The sequence below is a fragment of the Phasianus colchicus genome, chromosome 8 (genome assembly GCF_987193195.1).
Source record: "Phasianus colchicus chromosome 8, bPhaCol1.hap1.1, whole genome shotgun sequence".
NCBI lineage: Eukaryota > Metazoa > Chordata > Aves > Galliformes > Phasianidae > Phasianus > Phasianus colchicus.
Window position 1 is genome coordinate 24,256,242 of NC_143443.1, and position 20,420 is coordinate 24,276,661.

The 20,420-nt window shown below is 45.1% G+C and overlaps 1 protein-coding gene across 4 annotated transcripts in view; it reads left to right on the forward strand.

Moving 5' to 3' along the window:
- Positions 1-14,061, forward strand: part of NEURL1 (neuralized E3 ubiquitin protein ligase 1) — a 134,930-nt gene extending 120,869 nt beyond the window's left edge. For all 4 annotated transcript variants that reach the window (XM_031597533.2, XM_090145465.1, XM_031597534.2 and 1 more), the window contains exons 5-6: positions 10,006-10,152; positions 11,357-14,061. In XM_031597533.2, the coding sequence (XP_031453393.1) occupies positions 10,006-10,152; positions 11,357-11,598 (389 nt within the window). In that variant the 3' untranslated portion in view covers positions 11,599-14,061. The remainder of the gene's footprint in view (positions 1-10,005; positions 10,153-11,356) is intronic.
- Positions 14,062-20,420: the final 6,359 nt, after the last annotated feature.

The following is a 20,420-nucleotide window of genomic DNA, read 5'->3' on the forward strand; positions in this document are numbered from 1 at the left end:
GAGTGTACAGCTTTAGCCACATCAGCTTGGGCAGAAAGCTGCTGTCTCCCAGTTAACAGCTATAGAATTGGAGTTTACCAATAACCTTTAACAAGTGTTAAAATACAGATCAAGTTTTTCAGACCTATTTTTGCAGTGTAATAATGCTGGAAGCAGTACGTTGTCAGTATCAGTATAGTGCTGCTGCACTCATGCTGTCCCAACACTGCATATCTCTGTACCTGCAGTAATTATGTAGATCATCAATATCCTGAGAAAAGGTGCCGAAAATAATGAGCTACCATCTCTAGCTTTTGCAATGCTATTAGGGAGGTGATGTGCACTGTTTGCACTGCCGTGGAACAGATTATGGCACTTACCATAAAATCTGTCATTATGATATTAGAAAATGTAAGAGGAATATAAAGTATTCATCTTTCTAATGACAAGCTCAATCTCCAGAATGCAAACAAGAGTAATTTTATGCGATCTATCTTTTGTAGTTTGATTTTTATCTCAAAGGAGAAGACATGTTTATAGTCATCTTTTCTAGCTTTAATGGAAAACGTGAAGTTCCATATCTTTGAAAGAAATGAGACAGAAATACTGCAAGAGGAATAATTGTACCAAACCTATCTGAAATAGCAGATGTCATTCTTATTCTGAGGCCATGCCATTATTAGAGCAATCAAAGCAGTGCTATGCAGTGTTAAAGGAACGTCAGGCATACAGCAATGTAAAATACAGCAAATGAAAATTGCTGTTTCTGCTTCTGCTTCCTCTCTATCTTTTCTGCTTTTCTTGGGAGGATGGAGAAGGTGGAAAGCACCACTACCACCATTCTTGCAGCTTTTTTGTTTTGGTTTTTTTTTTGGGTTGGGTTTTTTTTTTATTTTTGTCTCTTTTCTTTCTGTCACCCTGCCATGGAGGAAAGAAATGAAACAAAACTACTGCTATAACACAGTGAGAGACCACAGTCATTTGTAGTGGGAGGTGGAGGGATGTCATTTTGGTGCAAAGAAAATGTTAAAAGGCAGCCTGGCCACATGGAGGGAAGATAAATGGAAGAGGAGGGCACTTTAAGATGGCAGATAATAGTATAAGAAATATCAAGCTCCTCGCAAATGAAGAGAGACAAATTTAAATTAGATATAAGTGAGGGTAATTAACAACAGGAACCAACAATTGAGGGAGGCAATAGATCTTTTTGTCAGGATTGGAAACCTTTCTAAATATTTCATTTGCAAAGTGCTGGTCTTGCTTCAGAAATTCTATGGGTTATATATGTAGGACACCCAAACAAAAACCCAGAACTTTAGGCATGTAGAAATGAAACAGATTTTGCACATCCTTTAGGAATTCCATTTTGTTCTGGTTTAGGTCCCTTCCCTTCCCTTCCCTTCCCTTCCCTTCCCTTCCCTTCCCTTCCCTTCCCTTCCCTTCCCTTCCCTTCCCTTCCCTTCCCTTCCCTTCCCTTCCCTTCCCTTCCCTTCCCTTCCCTTCCCTTCCCTTCCCTTCCCTTCCCTTCCCTTCCCTTCCCTTCCCTTCCCTTCCCTTCCCTTCCCTTCCCTTCCCTTCCCTTCCCTTCCCTTCCCTTCCCTTCCCTTCCCTTCCCTTCCCTTCCCTTCCCTTCCCTTCCCTTCCCTTCCCTTCCCTTCCCTTCCCCCAGGCATCATTTCTATACAGTAGACAAAACCAGCCTATTAAATTCAATTTACTGTTTTTAGCTTTTGCTGGTAAACATTTCAGCTCTCATGAAGTTTTAGCGACAGCTTTGAAGAGCTGAAATGAACCAGCCTGGACACACTGGTCTGGTTTTGGTGGTGGAATTCATTTATGAAGTTAAACTGATCGCCCCCATAAGGATTTACAGTGTATGACTCATGTCTGGAGGAGCTATCACAGCAACGAGTGTATATATTTAGCATTTGGGGAGCCAAATGGTTGGGGATACTCTTTCATTTGCTTGTGTCTCAGAGTGAATCACTAGTATGTGAAACATCCTTCATCTCCTTTGTGTTGTTTCTGTGTGTGTCTGTGTGTGTGTTTCCCATGTGAATTTCATCCTTTCCAGTTATATGGAAGTTCTCTTCTGAGCAATGAAATAACACATTCCATTAGTAGTCATAGTGGTGAAGCTGAGTTGCTACCTTATCTGTGTCTTTTCTCGAACTCCAGCCTCACCACAACAGCTGCCCAATACTGCAGCTCCCTGGATGTGTCCTTATGCAGGCTGAGGGCCCGTATTTGGTGTGCATACATCTGTGCTTACATCCATGCTGGTAAATGCAGTTGTGTGTGGGCTGAACTGTCCTGCCTCCTGCACTGTGAGTGTTGAGATGGAGATCCTACGTGGCTGCCCATTGCAAGATATTTAGAAATTAATTGCTGCTGAAATTTCTATCCTCTTTTCAGACTGGCTGAAATTTGGTCAGTGGGATGAAAAGGGAAGGGACAGGGGGGGAGAGCTGACCAGGGACTACTGATGGAACAACTATGAATCCTTGGTTCCTCAGGATTCCCTGCAGCAGCAGTTGGCAAAGGACCAGAAATGGAAGTAAGGGGGCTCAGGAGGATACTGTAGAGTAGTGTGGAAAATGAGTGAAGAGAATTACTAATTGATGCCTCCTGGAAAGTAGTCCACTTGTACTAATGCCTCTTCATAAAATCTCCTCTTGTGTGTGGTTTTATCTTTCCTTGCAACCAGCCTTTGGCTTGGTCTTTGGCTTGGTTCTAGTGCTGTGTAGATTCCTCCATTCCTGTCCAGTTTTCTGTTTATTGTTTTGAAGGAGAATTAGCACAAAGGGAAGCTGTTGTGCTAGAGTGGACCAGGGTGCTTTACACCTTGTGTCTAGGAAAACTGCATGCTCATAGAGAGTTGTATGCCGCAAAATATTTGTCTTTTGTGATCCATGTTGGCCACCTGCTTGTGGCTTGTGCCATTCAGCACATAAACCCATGCTTTGCATGGGCAAGTCAAAGAGCACTGCCCTGTGTACTGAGCTATCAGCCAGCATCTGGTAGAGGCTGGGTAGAACAAGCAGACCTCCTCTTTGTGACAGCCTCTCCCTGTCTACACTTCCCTCTGTAACAGGGAAGGTGATTATCACAACTGGGATTATAAACTGTTCCTGATGCAATGAGGTTTTCATAACAAGTGATGTATAGATCTCCCTTATCTCCTAATGTCTTTGTTTGCCTGCAGTGAATGTACAGGATACAGGATCATATACCAGCTTCTTTGAATTACTGCTCATGTCAGGAGATAAAATCTGCCTATTCTTTGAACTAACACTGGCAAGAGTTAGTTATTCTGGCTACCGAGAGAATGACACAGCAGAGCAAACTCTTTCTTTTCCTTCTTTGTCAAATGCCTTTTCATCCAGCTGCGTGTCCCATAGAAATTCAGAACAGTGCTGGCTGAGGAAAGTGGAAATATTTATCTCCTGTGTGTATCTGCCACCCTATTTAGACATGTCCCTCCTGGCGGAGTGCAGAGCTTGGAGGAGCTGGGTTAGGCAGTGGTTTCCCTTTTGCTCACAGAACCACTTTTTCTGTGGTGTCTCAGTTACCCTGAGCCCAATGTCCTATGTGAGATGGAACGGAAAAGGCACAGTTTATGAACAAACAGGAGCCTTTCTGGTCAGAGCAATTAATACCTGTGCTCTTTTAGCTCCAATTCTCCTTTTCATGAATCTTGTCTACTTAATCCAGGCTCCTTTTTTGACCTCTCGTTGATCCAAGTATCTGTCTGGGTGCTTCGTTGGGCTAGACTGTGAGATGGAGCCCCTTAGAGGCTCTTTCACTTCAGTTCAGCTAGATGCTCATTGCATGGTGCCCATGCCTGGGGGACTTTTCAGGATGAAGTGCTGAATAACTGCTGAACTTCACCCTTTGGGTCAGAAAAGACACCAGCTGGCTTGTGCATTTGCCTTGTGCTCTTTGCCTTCAGACGGCACATTGGGCTGTACTGTCTGGAGCTTTCATTTTTCTTTCTTAACTGCACTGTGGGTAATGGATGTGCTGGTGCCCTGCTGCCCTTCTGGACACAGCAAACAACAGTGTTCCAATGAAGCCATAAAGCACACTCCATTTCTGATCCACAGGAAAGTCTAAACTCTTGTTCTCTGTGATTTGGATCTAACTTTGACTTTCCCAAACTGTGGTTAAGTCTGACACCCATCTGTAAACATAGGTCTTACAGTTTTGCATGCGGAATCTGCCAGGCTGCATTATGACTTATTTCTGGACATTTCCGTAGCATAATGCAAAATTCCTTGTGTTTTCATAGGCTTGCAAAGAGCAAATTGTAGTATTGTTCTGTTCAGAAATGTAGTATTGTTCTGTTCAGAATTAAAATCACCCAGGCAATACTGAAAGCAAAAACAACCATGGATCATCAACTGATGTCGGTCACCTGAAAGGTAGAGATGCACTGCAGTACAGAGGCCAGGCTCTGAGAGCATGGCTGGCCATGAACATTGAGCCCAAGGGGAAGGAAGCTCTGGTTTCTGGTAAATGCTGTATTGTTCCCATCGCCGTGGGAACATAACAACTGGCTGTGTAAATACACGTGTTTTATAGCATTCAAAAGTGATGGATATGATTACATCCTTCCCCAGCATTATTGTTGATCTTTAACTACCATGTGCCCAGGCAACTGCAGGTGCTTTGTTCCTTTGTTTCAGTACGATGTATTTAAAAGTCCCTCTTGGGCAAGACCTGGATGGCCCCATGGGACAGAACAGCTCTCCTGCAGCCTTGGCAGGAGGCAAGAGAATGTGATAATGTGCATAAATTTATATGGCTGCTCTTTGGAACGGAGCATGCTGTGGTGAGAGCTGTCATATTAGCATTGAGACAATCACACTGAAACTGTGCTTGGTATTTGCAACTCACTCTATAGTTGATGGAGCATTTGCATTAGTGAAAGCTAGTTACTGAAATAAAATGTGGAATGATTTAGTCATTGCAAGGCTTGTCTTGCTAAGAGTCACCCCTTCATGGATGTACCACTGAAGAAATACTAAGGTGTCAAGTGAGAGGTGTTTGTCTGACATCTGCCTGGTGAATACTGAGAGAAACTTTGTCTTTCTGGGAAAAGGTGGGGGAAGAACCCCAAGACACTTTGTTTGCCAACAGATTGCAAGGCCAAGAGAAAGCACATTAGGTACAGTTCAGGCTCCCCATTGCATCTTTGGTACTGGCTTTTTCTACTGTAATGCACAGAATAGCTTTGGAATTCCACCAAATTCTGTGCTCTCTAATAGATAAATGTATCTACCCTTTTTTTTTCTCTCTTTTTTTTTTTTTAATGGAAGGTTGAATAGAGCATAAAATAATTTGGGAAAGTTCTACGCAGTCTACATCCATGAGCAAAAAATATGAGATTTTCCATTAAAAAACAGTAAGGACAGAAATTGAGATCTCAGTCCTACTGGAGTCTTGTTTACCGAGGGTGATCATGTAACAGTGATCACTATGAAGCCAAAGATTTGTGGTAGATAAGATTAAGTGCAGCTGAGATGCTTCACAGGGTTGCTCTAATAACTTCTGTAACACGACAGCTAACTCACACTGAAGGAGCACGTGGGACAGACCCCCATAGCCACATGTTTACATGAGCTGAGTACCCACAATTAAGCCAGATTTTTCAAAGAGCCTTGATCTTACCAAGATAACAAAATCCATGGCCCTGACACATGCAAGGTGTTGTGAGAATGTATACTGAAGAGGTTTTGAGATAGAGAAATTATTTTAGCAGACCAGATTAAAATCTGATTCCTAACAAATAGAAATCAAACTGGGAGTTTTGTAAGACAGCTAACTGAATGGGACTGTCAGGTGCCCAGTGCTCACTGGGCTAAAACATATGAGAAGTGCACATCTCTCTTGAGCACCTTTCAGAGTGCCAGCTGAAGACTGCAGCCAGACTTCAGCATCTAAACAAGTCATTTCCACTGTGTGCTGGGAGCACTGGAACCAGTGTATAGATGGAACGACATTGAAAATCAATACACTTCTGAAATAGTCATTAAGAGTCTAGACAGGTTGCCATTTACCTTTCGTTGGCTGATAGATAGATGCTTTTATAACTGGTTCACTGACTGATAGATACTGGATGGAGTTCTCTATGTTGTCATTATTTGAGTCACACGAATAGAAGTCCCTGTCCTTCTACTGCTTCTCTAAGAGATGGATGCCAGATGAAGGAATGAGTTATGAACACCTAAAAAAGGTGAAGATTTGATTGCATTAGAGTTAATGCACATTCAGAAGGGGAATGCAGACAGTGCATTGCTCCTACCCACCTCGTGTCGTCGTCGTGGTTGTTGTATGATGTTCTTTCTGGGCCCACACAGTAAGAAGGTCAACGTGATTGCTTTGCTATGAGGAAGAAATATAGAAATAATGTTTTTATAAATGAGTTAAGGAGGGTGTGTTAGCTGACAATTTTTCATGTATTTTTAGAGAATGTTGCCATTGTATCTGGCCTGTTTAACAACTTAAAAGCTTTCCCCAGACAGCTGCCTTCAAGAGATGAGCAAAAAAATGTCTGTTAGAAGTGGTGACAGCCCCAGGGAATATCCCCTGAGAGTGGAATGCAGTGTTCTGGGAAACCACCCTGTTCACCACAATAGACACGGGGAGCCAAAAGCATCTCTGAGGACTACAGCTGCTGTGTTTTGGTCACAGTTAAGACCTTCTATAAAAGGGCAATTGTGGGTATAGATAACTGCTCTCACAAAAATCATAAGTGCTGGATGGGATCCCAAGAGATTACCTACTTCACTTTCCTGTTCTTAAAGAGCTCTAGTGATGGAGATGCCATAATCTTTCTAGGAAGTCGGATTGCTTTATAGTGCTTTGCTATCTATATAATGCATAACTTGAATGCTTTAGGATTCTAAACCCATGATTGTCTTTCGTGAGCTTTCATGGAGAACAGATTGTTTCTGCCCTCATTCTAGCAGCCTATGAAAACTGTTATTGTCTTGAAGTCATACAACATTTTAGGTTGGAAGGCACCCCTGAGAGTTATCTAATCCAATGTCCTGCTCATAGCATGGCTAACTTCCAAGTGAACACAAGACTCACCAGGTGAGTTTTGAGTATTTCCAGGAACAGAGGTACCACTGCGCCTTCAGGCCCCTGCTCCAGTGCTTAACCACCCTTGGTTGACCCTGGATTGATGTGACCTTTTCATAACAAGATGGCATTGTTGGTTTATTGTTATCTGGTGACCTCCAGCAGTCACCGGGCCTTTTTCTGCAAGACAGCTGTATTTCTAATTGAACAGTCCAGTTCCCTGCCCTGTGTTTTGGTCGTTGATTATCTCTGCTTAAGTGCTATGTTTTGCATCTGAGGCAATTGAATACCATCCCTTTTTTCTGCTGACCCTAGTTCTGATTGGGAAGACCTTTTTGAATTACAAACTGCTAACATACTGGCAGCCTTTCCCTGCACAATGCTGTGTATTCTATAGTCATACTGTCTTCCATAAAAATATGGTATTCTCCTTCCTTTTGTGGGTGGACACACAAATTAACTTAATACTTCTCTCATGGAGCAGTGGCATAGGATTGCAGAGAAAGAATCAGGCTGTGTTGGATTTTCCTAATGCTAGTGCTACATAGATAAAACAGCAAATGGAATTGATTCAAATCCTGCTTAAAGGTGATTCTAGTGTGTTCAGCATGTTTGGGATCAAGCACAAGGCAAGTTAGGAGCAGAGAAAAATTATCTGGGAGCTTTAGAGAATGTTTCTAAATCAGTAATTAAACTGATTTATTTACAATTTATTTTCTTCTAATCATGGTTTGAAAGCTTTTGGTGGGAGTTCTGTGCACACAATGAGCCTGTTTGGCCTTGAGCACAAGAATCTGGTTTTAGTTAAGCCAAGCTGGCCATGCTCATTCCACCCAGCACATGATGTCATTCCGTGCTGCTGGTCACGGTGTCTGCACACCATCCAGCAATATATTAACATTGTGAGTAATGTGTCGTCTGTTGATTATTCTGTCACCAAGGGAAAAGCGTGTCTTGTCTGGTAGGGAACTCGGATTGTTTTAAACAAAGCTCTGTACTTATGCTGGAGAAAAGTCAAGAACTGTGCCTTGTATTAGGAGAAAGAGCTGGGAAGGTGTGTGCTGGCCCTGGGACTTGGGCAGGGCCATTTTGGGACTCAGACCAGCCACTCAGCCTGCAGTTCCTGCGCTGATGGGCTCTCCTCACCCTGCAGAAGGGCCATTTGTACTGCTGCCAGCACGCTCCATCGGTTCATATCTGTGACACTTGGGGCACCTCCAAATTCTCCTATCAGCCCAGGAAAAAGTGCTCTTAAGAGGCTTTATTTTGCACTTAGTGAAATGACCACATTGGTGTTAGAGATGCAATGTACTGTGTGCCGGCTGAATGGAAGAAATGTCTCCAGGCTGCAGGGAGAAGAGGGAAGGCTTGAAAAAATCGTTCAGCTGTTCAGTGCTGGCATTTGTTCCGTGTGCAGTGAAGGAGCTGAAATCCGTGCTCCTGCTGGGCCTGTTTACAGTGTGTTACCCACAGGGCAAGTTTTCTGCTACGGTCATCTGTCAGATTGGCGGGGAAGAGTCATTGCTAGTGGCTCTCATTAGAGGCTGCATCATTCTCTTTGCATATTTACTGAGATGAGCTTCAGCCTCAGTTCCCATCTGTGTATTAACAGAAGTGATTCTCTACAGCATCTCAAGTGGGAGAGCCCTAGAGCCTTTTACAGAGGTTAATTGATTGTGCCTGTAAGCAGGCGCTTCTTGTTTGAAGAAGGGTGAAACTGAGGGTCTGATGGCTGAGGAACATTGCTTATTTTCCCATATGCAGACTTCAGAACAGATTTCAACCCAAACTTGCTTCCCCCGCTTTCTCTACAATACTTGAACTTCTCAATCTGCTACAAAGGACAGGGGAATGTGTCATGTGCTGCTGCTGTAGTCATGCTTTTTTGCACAATCCAGAGTTGACACTTGGAGTCCCTGCTTTCTGAGTTTGGTCCTCATTGGCTTGATAGCTCCCAGCAACAAGGAACAGAACGACCTTTGCACGGGATCCACAGGGTGTCCCCAGCCTTCTGCTGCTTTTCCTCTGGAGAGCAGCCTCCAGCTCATCAAGGACACTGCAGATCTAAACCCTCTGTGTCTCTTGGTTCCTTATATGGTAACATGAAGAAGTCTTTGCATTTTAGCTCTGATTCCCAGCCCACAACACAAAACTTTAAAACTGCAGGGAAACTAATTCTTACCACCAAGGAACCCTACCTTGGTTCATGTGTGTGCCACCACCTCACTGCTGCCATACTAAAGCCCAGGTTGTATCACTGCAATGAACCAAACCTTTGCAGCAACCAGAATTTTAAGCATTCCATTTTTCCTTCTGCCCTAAATCAGTTTCTACCCAGAGTTCTGTCCTCACCTGCTATCCCTTTCTCTTACCCTATGTCACTCTACAAAAAAGGCAGGGCAATGAATGGAGCTAAGTTTTCCTGATTACCAAACGCTTGAATCTGTCTTTAGGAAGTCCTTGAGTGACTTAGCATGAATTTATGAGAGCCTGGGATATATTTTACTCTTGGTTAGCACAGAATGCTTTGACAAGGTGATATATTCTTGTGTTGGAGTCCAGCCTACCCTTCTGCAGGCTTTGTCCTTTACTGGCCACCAGCCCATCGCTAGTTATAGTGCTGTGCACACGTAGGAGCTTGAGACCACGGGGAAAGGAACTAAAGATTTGAGACAAAGGGCAGAAGCAAAGGGTTATGATGGTTAAAGGAACACCAGGTAGTTTCAGGGACTGTGGAAGCCCTTGTCTTATGCCAGTTGCTAGCATATGGAAAGGTGTGAAAGGTCTTTTTTTGTTGGTTTTCTTTTTTTCCCTAGATTTCTGATCAGTCATGAGGGCTGGTCAGCACTGAGAGTTGCACCCCTGCTGCTTATCCCCAGGGCCTCGTCAGACTCAAGTTTTTAAAAGTAACCGTGGCTTTGTTTTCTCATGGCGCAGGTTCCACCATACTGGCTGAGCGGCTGGGGCCGTCCACACCGAGCTCACCCACATCAACACCCAATTCCCCCACCGTCCTCTGCAGTGGTGTTTCTGACCCCATCCTGTCTACGTGTGGCTCTGGCCCACTCTGCAGCTCCATCAGTGGTAAGTGTGGTGGGATACCTCCCTTCTCTCCTCTGCCTCCCTTTACAGTTTTGTGGTTGTCTCTCGGAATGGATTTAAAAACACAGTAACCAACAGAGGCTCTTGTCAGCTCCCTTGGAGAGGAAGGGTGAGCCTCTGCAGAGTCTATTTTCAGTCTGACTTACGTGGAAGCTGCTGAGATGCCTAGACAGCAATATTTCTCTTACCCTTTTCATCGTGAAAGGTCCCAGAGGACACAGCAAAGTTTCTGTTCTGTGCATTGGTCCTGTGACGCACAGTGGAGCACTCTGTGGCAGTGGTGTTGCACACTGACTTTGGCTGGAGCTACAAATATGCTTAACTCCCCCCCCTTCCTTCTCCACACACCTACGGTACCCCAAAAAAGCAGTAACAGTGTTTCTAATATTCCAATGAGATTTAGATAAATGAAGTACAAATGATAGGATGTTCTGTTAAATTTCTAGAATGCTGGGATCTATATGATCCCAAAGCTATGTAATTTACCAAGTCTTGTCACTGTTGTCCTAACCAAGGTGCTTTTTCTCTGATGGTACCATTTGAATCTTTTGGGGCAAACAGAAATTCTCTCATTATCTTGCCACTTCATCTGGCTTGGCAGGGAGTCTTCACCACATTTATGTGCAGGCACAATTACTGCAACCCTTGTGGCTCTTGCAGCAATGTGCCTGCTATGAGCTAAATGCTGCCCATGCCAGCACCACCCCACCCCTGTCCTGGAGGACCCACAGGGAGGGATTTGTCTCCCATATCCCTAGATCAGCCTTAGAGATGAAGCACTACTTGTCTTAGGAGCTGCTGCCACCTGACCTCCTCTTTTTCAAAGCAGATGGTTTGCTCCACCCCCTACTCATTTTTTCCTCCTTTGTTAATGTTTAGACAGAGGTTTGAAAATGTGAAACTGCTCTTTGTCCCAAATGCTCAAGAACAGCTGTCTCTTGGTTTGTTCTTTGTGGGTGGCAGATCTCAACAGATGCTACCTCATTGCTGCACCAAGTCTTGGCATGTGAACCAGGGCTCAGTGACCAGCAGATTGCAGGAAGGAGCCCTGATCCTGGAGGACAGCTGAACCGTGATATGCTGCTAGGGCACGATTCCACCCTCTGCTGCTGGCTCTGGGGCAATTACACTGGGATGTCGAGAAGCCTTTTAAGCAGCATAAGTGACCGTGTTCTTTGCCTTTCAGGCACAGCTCCCAACTCTCCCGTCAGCTTGCCTGAGTCGCCCATCTCTCCATCCGTCTCAGGGCCCTGGGGAGATGAATGTACCATCTGCTATGAGAACATGGTAGACACAGTCATTTATTCCTGTGGACACATGTGTCTCTGCTATTCATGTGGTCTGAAGCTCAAGAAGATGGCCAACGCTTGCTGCCCTATTTGCAGACGGGCCATCAAAGATATCATCAAAACATACCGCAGCACTTAGAGCAACAGCAGCTGCTGTGATGGGACTAGGGAGGTGGAGAGGTGGCTGTGAAATATCACAGATCTTGGTCTCTATTCATCACCTGGGGATTTGAAAACGATCACCCACCACGACTCCTGATCCTCCACTTCCATGTACAAGAGACGAGACCAGCTTAGATGCTACTCTTCTACTCTCCTGGGGCTGAACTCCAGTGCATCAGGGAAATCACCGTGGACTGCTTCCCCCCTATGGATTTTAAACTTTCTCCCAAAAACAAACAAACAAAAAACAGCTGGAGCAACCATCCCTTTTCTACATCACGTATGGAGGAGGAGAGTCTCCAATGTTTAGCATGGACAGCAAGAGATAAAAGGTTCAGTGCTGCACATATCCTTCTGGAGCCATCCTGCGTGCAAAGAACACCTTGGCGGAAGGGGAGAAACAAGACGTGTGTTTCAATTTACAACTGGCCCCTTAAAAAGTGTGGTGTGAGGCAAGCATGGACCCAGCAGGGGAGATGCAGGGAGCACATCTGCAGTGGAAATGCAGGAGCAATGGGGACTTTTAAAGAAAACCCTCTTTCTCTGTCCACTGTGGCAGCACCTCCAGGGGACCAGCACCATGGCTGTCGTGCTGCCTCCTTGCAGTTCCTCATTCATGATGGGTTTGTCAGCAAACACTGGACTCTCTCCCTCCCAGCAGTGTCCAGCTGCCTCCTGGCACCATCCTGTTGCATGACAAGCATCTCTCACACCCCACCACCACCAATTTGCTGTGGCTTGTCCTGAATGGTCTTCACGCAACACGAAGAATCCAGCAGCATCTCTGCCTCCATGGCCTGCAGGAGGGGAAGATGCACCTCCCTCGCCTTTCCTCTCCTGTCACCAGACAGCAATTCTGAAGGAGAATAGAAAAATGAAGGAAAAAAACCAACCCAAAAATACAAAAAAAAAACAAAAAAAAAAAACAAAAAAAAAAACCCAACCCCACTGGGGAAGAATGTATAAACCCACGTCTGCGGGTCTCATTTACTGGTAACTTTATCACTGTGCTTTAAGACAAAAACAGCCAGGTGGTACTTTTAGCCCTTTACAGCCAGCCCGCCGGCAGGACATGGCTGTCCTTATGTGTTAGAGGGGGAAAGAAGAAAATAATTATAGCTTGAGGGGTTTGGTTTATTTAAATAACCCCCTTGCCCTCACTGGGAACCCCACTGTCCCTATAGTGGGTGCCATGATGACCGTGGTACTGTCACAGCTGCTGGCCTGGCCGAGAGCTGCAGGGTCTTGGGCCATGCTCTGCTACAGCAGCTGCTCCCCAGCTGTCCTGGCCCCATCCTGGTGCCTCTGGGAGGAAGAAGCAGCACTGGGCCCTGAGGGGTGGTCAGGGCTGGTGTGTGGTCGCAGCCTTCACCCTGCCTCATTGCCACCAGGCCAGGGAATGCCATGGAGCTGCACTCTTTGTGCTGAGCCTTTTGCTATTGTGACCACCACAAATGTGATGGGTGAAGGTTCTGGAAAACACGGCCTCACCCTGACCTCTCAAGAAAATCAAAGGAGATGCTAAGAGCTGGAGAGTGCTTTGTAAAGCCTTTCTCTAAAGGCACCGCCATCACTGCAGCCTCCTGCAGGGGCCTGCAGCCACCCCCAGCCTGCCTGGTGGGCACTCTGTAATTGAACACTGATCTTCCAGTTACAGGGATTTACGTCATTTCTTTGCACACCTCTCACATCCACCCCTAACCCAGGGGCCCTGCTTGGACAGGGGTGGGAGGAAGCGATTATGGCCTCCATGCCAGGAGCATGGCCAGCGTGTGGGCACAGAGGCAGCCTCCAGGACCAGCAGAGGTGGGGAATCTGTGTCAGTGTTTAAACACACCCCAAAATTTCAGAAAGGAAGAATCCAAGAGGTAGGAATGTGTCCGTGAATCAGTGGATGTGGGGAAATGTGCAATAAGCAGCCTCCCAGGCCTTCACCACGCCTGTGGGACCAGTTCCCTCCCGCACAGGGCAAGCCAATGGGTACATTTTATTTTTCAAGAAACTATCTATGGGTACCAGTGCAGTGGTGTGAATTCCCTTTTCACCTTTTGAATTCAGAGTGTTTTAATATATTAACTGTGTTTGTTTTACTGTGGACCAAAGTCTGGAAGTTAGCATAAACGGAAAGCTCCCCCAGCATCCAAGCTCAAAATTTGGGGTTCAGTCCTGCTCCCAGCATCAGCTGGTTCCGGTTGTGAGCAGGGAGGAGAGCAAGGCTCTCTGCAGTGAGAAAAAAACAGCAAAAGCAGTACCAACAACAGTCCTAACCTTTTGTTTTGTTTGAATTGTGTAGGCTCCCACGTACCTCTGTGTTCTTGTGTCATTTGCATTTCATTGCTTTACTTTAAGATGTTTTGTGTTCTGTTTGAGGAGAAGAATAACTCATTGTGAAAAATTGGATAACTGTGATTGTGAATAAAGCTGATTTAGGTATCCTGCAGCACCGTGACCAGCTGAGTATTCGCCATCTCCACAAGTGAGGCAAAATGCAAAGGGCAGGATAGGAGCAAGAGGTTGAGGTAAGCACTGGTGGCATGAAAGCTGCTGCTTTGGAGTGAGCCAGGGGGAGAGTACTCAGGCTTTCCTTTGGTGCTGAAGGATGAGATGGTGTATAGAGCTGGATGATGATGATGAATAGGCCCTTGATGTGCTTCAAGTCCAGCTAAGTGATAAAAGAAGACACAAAATTAAAAGTGAGGACTAAGGGCATTCCTGAAGCTCAAACCCATGCTCCCAAGCATCTTCCCTGGTGCAACAAACCAAGTCTGAGTGTGCCTGTGCTGTAACTCCAAGCATTGTGCCCAGCTTCTGCTTTCCCAGGAACAGGAGGACCTCTAGTGGGTCTCAGAAGTCCTTTTCATTCACTGTGAAGCCACAGGACACCCCTTAAGGGGGGAGCTGCATAACAGACTGCCACTAGAAAATGGGGACGCTGGCTTTGCCAGACAGCCCCTGCCAGATGCACTGAGCCCAAGCACTGCTACGTCTTAGGACAAATGAGCAAAACCCAAACCCTCCCCTTTCTCGGTGTCAGCGAGAGGAACCAAGGCAGGTAGGTACTCTGTCGGTCTTGGCCCATGGTCCGCGCTGGGGAGGGATGAAGAAGAGGGGAGGGATGCTCCAATTTGGTCCAGGAGGGCAGAGCCGGTCCTCCATCGCCACCTGGTGCTCTGCCCCGGCACGGCACGCACTTATTTTTCAAACGCACATGCCTGGGTGCAGGGTATCGTGGTGGAGCGTGGAGAAAAATGAGGAACAAAGAGAACAATTAACAGTGGGTTATAACACACATGGGTGTACATTAGTAATATGCTGATTGTATGCTAGAGAAAAACCCTTTCAACCCCAAGGTTCACACTACACACATGGGAAGAAAAGACAGAGTTTGTGGCACACTCCTTGCTCGGATTTGTGCCTAGAAGTGCCCAGGACTGCGTGCAGCCTCATACCTAATTTCTTATAGCCTTCAGAGAGCTGGAATAGCTGAGCAGGAGCCCTTGGCAACCACTTACCTATGTGCTCACATGGGTACGGTGAGCAAACACCGTGCCTCTGCTGAGAGCTGCTCCATCTCCAGTGACATCATTTCATAGAATCCTAGAATAATTGAGTTGGAAGGGACACATGAAGGCCATCTGGTCCCACTCTCCTGCAGTGAACAGGGACACTTACAGCTACATCAGGTGCTCAGAGCCCCATCCACCCTGACCTTGGGTGTCTCTGGGGACAGGGTATCCCCTCCCTCTCTGCGCAACCTGTGCCTGTGCCCCACCACTCTTACTGTAAAAAAGCTCTTCAGTTTCACCTACACATCTGCTTCATGTAGCAGGAAACTTCTGCTTGTTATCTGGGGCCTCCAGCCTTCAAAGCCAGCAAGGTGTCAGCAAAGCTTGGCAACCATGCAGTACTCAGACCTTACAGTGCCATGGTCAAGTTCTGCAGCGTAGATGAAGGAGTGTGTAAGAACTCATCCCAACATGTTCAGCCACCTTTTTTGTGATAAAAGGGCCACCCATGCAAAAAGAATGCTTCTCTTCTTATTTTGGATCTGATGCCACATCACTCTCCAAAAAGAATATACTGAAATGTCTGTTAAGCCTTAAGACCTTGCTCAACACAGACAGAGGGTCTTTGTGTTTGAGGACAGAGGTGAGCAGCCCATAAAGCTTTACAAAATACAGCTACAGCAGCAATTCAGAGCTAGAGGACAAATGGAGCTCCTTTACCCATTTAAGCCTGAGCTTAAATTTGCAATTTCACATACATTCAAGTTGTAAGTTTCTCTGGGAAACTTAAATTTAGTCATTTGACAAAGAGAGTGGAATAATACAGTATCAAAAGTTGAAAATAAAATAAACCAACCGAATCACAATTAAAAATGTCAAAAATTTATTTTTCCTTAGGGCATAAGAGACAATGTAAACAAAATACAAAATTAAAAAAAAAATCACAAGTCAATTCTTACAGTCTGCAAACATTTGAAGATAGAGTACCCTTTCCCACTTCCCCCAAAACACTGCAAGCCTGCTCAAATTTTAACAAGCCACCATTCTGGACCCTGAAGGTCCAGTCAGTTTTGCCAAGTCCCAAGCTGGGAATAAATCTCTCATGTAAGAAGGACACTGCATCTGTTTTATCAAGCATTTAAAAAAAATCCAAAAAAATATAAATATTACAGACGAAAATCAGATTTAGCACCACCTTTGGTCCAAGCAATCAATGAACTGGGAAATGACAGATACAGTCTGTTTAGCAAATCCCTTCTGCCTGAGTCTTTGAAGATGTTAGAGGCTCACATTGCAAGAACTTGTAATAAAGCTGAGGGAACAGCCCCCAGACTCCATTCCTCATAACCTCTGCCAGTCCTGAGCATGCAGGAAGGTAAGCAATCCTGATTGCCCATTAGTAGATGCTGATCACCCCTAAGCTCTGATAAGTGCCTAAAGAGGGATGCTGGGATCTACTCACAGGCACAGCAATCTTGAGTTCTTGCTCTGTATTTTCACATGCACAACTGCCTGAGACATTTTTCTAATTCTCTGTTGAGCGGACCCATGCAGCATCTCAGTTCTGCATGCAAAGACATTATTAAAATCCCACGCCAAAACATTTCATTTTACTACGTTGCCTCAGTACGTGGGAAAAAAAACACCCAAACTTCCATTGCTTTACACTGTACTGCAGTTCTCTGAGCAAGTGAGCGGCCACAGCACGTGGCTGTTGGGTAGCAATGGAAAAGAGGGCAGCTCTGAACCATTTCTGGACTGGGCACTAAAATCAATTCTGCAAGTCTGGATTATGGGGAAGGTAACACTTTGCACAACTGTTGTCCTCCTCACTGAGGAATCTAGAGCAGTGGCAACACTGTGCTATGATCTCATTTTGATGAGATGTGCACCTGACAGAGACATGCTTCTCCCATCCCAGTCACAGGATCAGGCCCACAGTACCGTATGTATCAGCTAAAGACTCACAGGTCCCCAAAGGATCTGTGCTAAACCTTGGGGGACGTTTCTACAAGATTGCTTGGCAAAAATGAGAACTACATTCTTGTGTTAGTCTGTAAAGGAGTTACTCATCTTTTCTACCTACAAATCTGAACTGCATTGAATCTACCAAGATTACATGCAGACTGCGAGACTGGTCACAAACTGTTTTGTGCCAGTTCAGACAGGGGCATTCTGTATGATAACTCATGCCACCAATGGCAAGAGATACTGCTGCATGAAAAATGTCATTTTCTGGCTTTCAGTTTTGACTGGGATGACTGGAAGGCCAATATTTTCTATCATACACCGGATTTGCAGTTCTAGGAAAGCATCTCAAAGAACCAAATACATGTGGGCCCTATCAGGAGCTGTTCACTGTACAAAATCACACTGGTCATCAGCTCAAGTTCACTAAACAAAAACTGGGCACTCCATGGGGCTGCAGTACTTATTTCTGCTTATAGCTTCCCATCTGCTGTAGGTACATTAATGGTTGATGCCATGAATGTCAAAATACCTGTCAGCTCTGAAAGAATCAATATTTGGACAAAAAGCTCAAACACCTGCACTATGACCACTATTCACTGCCTTCAGTAGAGCTGGACCATGGGCCACAGGTAAATATGGTCCCAAGCTGTTACAACAAAAAGGGCTTCTTCCGACTCATTTTCTTTACCTCTTGGCTTAACTCACATCCCAGGACAAACAGAACAGACTCCCGCCTTATAAACTCTCTCCATATGAAAACAGAACAGTTCTCAGTTATTCCTTTTCCATATACACCACGACAGAAACCACAACAACTTCAGGACATTTTCCCAAGCAGAACAGACAAAATGGTTCCCGTGTTAAAAACAATAACAAAAATAACAACCAAAAAAGCATCATCAACTTGACTGCACACACACTAAAACCAACCACACATTTCTCTGTCTCTGGTCACCAACATGCTCTCCCAAGACACCACCAAGTACATTCCCACCACCTATCCACTAGAAAATGGAATGCTACACCAACACAAAAATGACAACAGCATCTAATATTAAGAACATCAACAACTCAGGAAAAACCACTGCAAACCTTGTTTGGACCAGGCCTAGATAGATTTTGTCATCAAACACAAATTTGGGACAGTAAAAACCATAAGGCTTTCCAGACCGGATGTGCTCTCCTAGGAGAGGGGAGCACAGCCACTCAGACAGATTCCAGCCTTCATTCAGCAACAGGTTTAGGCTCCATTAAGTATCTACTGTTTCCAAAAATCATTTGAGCTAATTAACAGTTTTAGAAGCAGCCACAGATATATGTGCCCAACAGAGATATTTGCATCTGAGCTTTGACCGAAGCAGCAATCAAGCTGCAGGCAAGACTTCTGATGTGAAAGTGTGATACCAACTCCTAACTGAGACATCCCATTGGTTTGATTCTCCCGAAAGCTGGGAGCAAAGTAACTAATACCTCTGCCTGCAATTAAACCTGCAGTACAGCAACAGCACTGATGCAGCATGATGTGAGCCAGACAACAGAAATGCACTTAACTCTGTGCACTATTGACCCCATAACAGTCAGCTTGTAGTACAGAAAAGCCATTGTAATGCTCCATGCACTCCGCTTCTGCAATACTCCAGGTCTGAACCCACCACGAGTAATGAGCAAGCCCCTTCAGCAAGGGGCAAAAAAAATTCTCCTACAGACTGGAAACAATTATGACATCCCCCCACCGTGAAAATCTAAGACAGGCAATAGTTAACATTGGCTATTCACTGAAATCTCTCATATTTTTAAAGGTTTTTTTAAATTCCCTTCTAATTTGCTCCAGTTTGTTGATGGTTATAGGCTAAGTTCCAGTGACTGCAGTATTTTCTCCTGTCCTGCTTCAATAGGACAGACAAGCCCAACCTGGATGCTCAGGGGATCCAGACCCAGAACACAGTTTGATGCCCCCAAGGATGATGATGGGGTTTTGGCAATGCCATGCGATTCTCCCTCCCCTCTGCTTCTTCCCTCCACCAAATAGAGACCGAGAAAGAAAGGTACAGAGTGCCTCCGGTACAGCAATCACATGGCATGTGTTTGTCTTGCTTTGGGGGATCACTGGCTTCAGGATACAGACTACCATCATCACAGAGTGTAAAATTCAACTTTTCTCAGTAATGAAAAATCCTAACACAGAGCAGTGATGTATGAAAACCATCTATACAGAGAAAGCACCTGCAGTGTCAGATCAAATAATTTACGACCTTATTAAAAACACTTTTTCCCCTCGTATTTTATCTTTTCCCACCCCTCCCCTGCCAATATAGTTGCCTTTCATTTCTTTCCAAATCATTAATACAGTTCCCATTAGTTTGATTCAGTAACAAACAGGAGTCTCAACTCAGGACAGCGGTGGTTTATGCTGACAAAAACAGGTCTAAAAATGCCAGTGTGAAGCTTTAAACCAAATTTATTTATTAAAGAAAAGAAACAAACAAACAAAAAAAACCCAAACACAAAACAAAACAAAATTGCACTCTTCAACTAGAATCAACGCTACCTCGATGCAAGAACAAACGAAGAACATTGGTGATGGGACCAGCCCAGCCATGACATAATAAAATGGGAGAAGCTACTTTGTTCTGCCTGTGCCATCGGGTCTGCACTCAGCTTTCAGCCCAGGGATCACTGCAGAGCCCCGGCCGTGGTGTAAGGACAACCCACACCCCAAGAAAGATATCCAAGGGGAAGTTCTGGGGAGCTCTGGGTGCTCCAACTGGCTCTAAGATGAGGAGGAAAAGCAGCAACAGTAACCTACATTGCAACCCCAAGTCTGGGAGAGAACTCTGGATGCAGCCCTACGTACAGTACTTCATCTGAAGCTACAGACAAACAACAGATGTGGCCACTGAGCAGCACAGAGAGACAGAAAGAGAAATAGAAGCACCGGGCACAGCTAGCAGAGGCCATTGAAGAGTTCAAGCATGCAAACACATTCCCTACGCATTGCCACATTGGTGGTCCCTGCTTCTATCAAACAACTAAAAGCAAATGGGAAAAAAAATAAACATTTGCTCTTGAACCATTCTATTAGTGTTGTTGGCAGCTACTGAACACTGAATTTACACACTACACTTTGCTACATGGATAAATAACACGTGAAGTTGCCAGAGAAGGAGCTGCTGGTGTTGGAAAGACACCGGCAAGACAGAAGCAAAGCTCCAGTGGGTCTTACAAAGCTGCACAACCTGCATGCAGCAGATGGTGCACGACAGCCCCAGGCTCAGCACTCCCATGCTCCTTTAGGAGAACGGGCTGTGTGAGCGCTCATGAG